At 45.5% G+C, this 1,014-nt stretch overlaps 1 protein-coding gene across 1 annotated transcript in view; it reads left to right on the plus strand.

The window, feature by feature from the left end:
• The first annotated feature begins 6 nt into the window (after positions 1-6).
• The window catches only part of LOC110413382 (ammonium transporter 1 member 4-like), a 1,785-nt gene continuing 777 nt past the window's right edge, over positions 7-1,014 (plus strand). The window contains exon 1 of the mRNA XM_021424158.1: positions 7-1,009. Coding sequence (XP_021279833.1) covers positions 361-1,009 — 649 coding nt within the window. The 5' untranslated portion in view covers positions 7-360. The remainder of the gene's footprint in view (positions 1,010-1,014) is intronic.

Genomic DNA, 1,014 nt, shown 5'->3' on the forward strand with positions numbered 1-1,014 from the left:
TACTATTTATTCCTCAATGTAAAAGATTCTGCATTGCATGCTCCAATTCAAAGGAAAGCGGCCGATAGATCTGTGTTTGTTTTTATAGAAAATACAATATATTGGCAAGTAGAGGCTTGATTGGTCCGATTCTATAGGCTCGTAACTGTTTACGGCACGGAATCTAATTTGGGCGAGGCTCTCTGACTTATCTTAGATTGGCTCTCTAAGTGTAGGAGCACCAGAATCCTCTTCAAATTCCAGCCTGGAATCCCGGATCTTCTTCCTCTCCTTATTTATATATATATCCCATTCCAAGCTACAACCAAAACTTGGGGCACAACAAACCGCATTGGCATCTTTCTCTGTCTATTCCTCCCAATGGCCTCACTTGCGTGCTCTGCTGATGACCTACGCCCCCTACTAGGTAGTGTTGCCAATGCCTCCGCCGCGGCAGAGTACATCTGTAGCCGTTTTGATGCGGTTTCCAACAAGTTCATTGACACTGGCTACGCTGTGGACAACACCTACCTTCTTTTCTCCACTTACCTTGTGTTTGCCATGCAGCTTGGTTTTGCCATGCTCTGTGCTGGCTCTGTACGTGCCAAGAACACCATGAATATCATGCTCACCAATGTCCTTGATGCCGCTGCTGGCGGCCTTTTCTATTATCTCTTTGGTTTTGCATTGGCTTTTGGGGCACCATCAAATGGCTTTATTGGACAACATTTCTTTGGTCTGAGTAGATTCCCTACCCCGTCTTTTGATTATGGCTATTTCTTGTTTCAATGGGCGTTTGCTATTGCTGCTGCCGGGATCACCAGTGGTTCGATAGCAGAGAGAACTCAGTTTGTTGCTTATTTGATTTACTCATCTTTCTTGACTGGTTTGGTTTACCCCATTGTATCACACTGGTTCTGGTCTGCTGATGGCTGGGGAAGCCCTACTAGATCCAATAATCTCTTATTTGGATCCGGGGTCATTGATTTTGCTGGCTCTGGAGTGGTTCACTTAGTTGGTGCGATTGCAGGCCTA

Source organism: Theobroma umbraticum, unplaced genomic scaffold, assembly GCF_002168275.2.
Source record: "Theobroma umbraticum cultivar Fairchild unplaced genomic scaffold, ASM216827v3 scaffold_4.1, whole genome shotgun sequence".
In the NCBI taxonomy this organism is placed as follows: domain Eukaryota; kingdom Viridiplantae; phylum Streptophyta; class Magnoliopsida; order Malvales; family Malvaceae; genus Theobroma; species Theobroma umbraticum.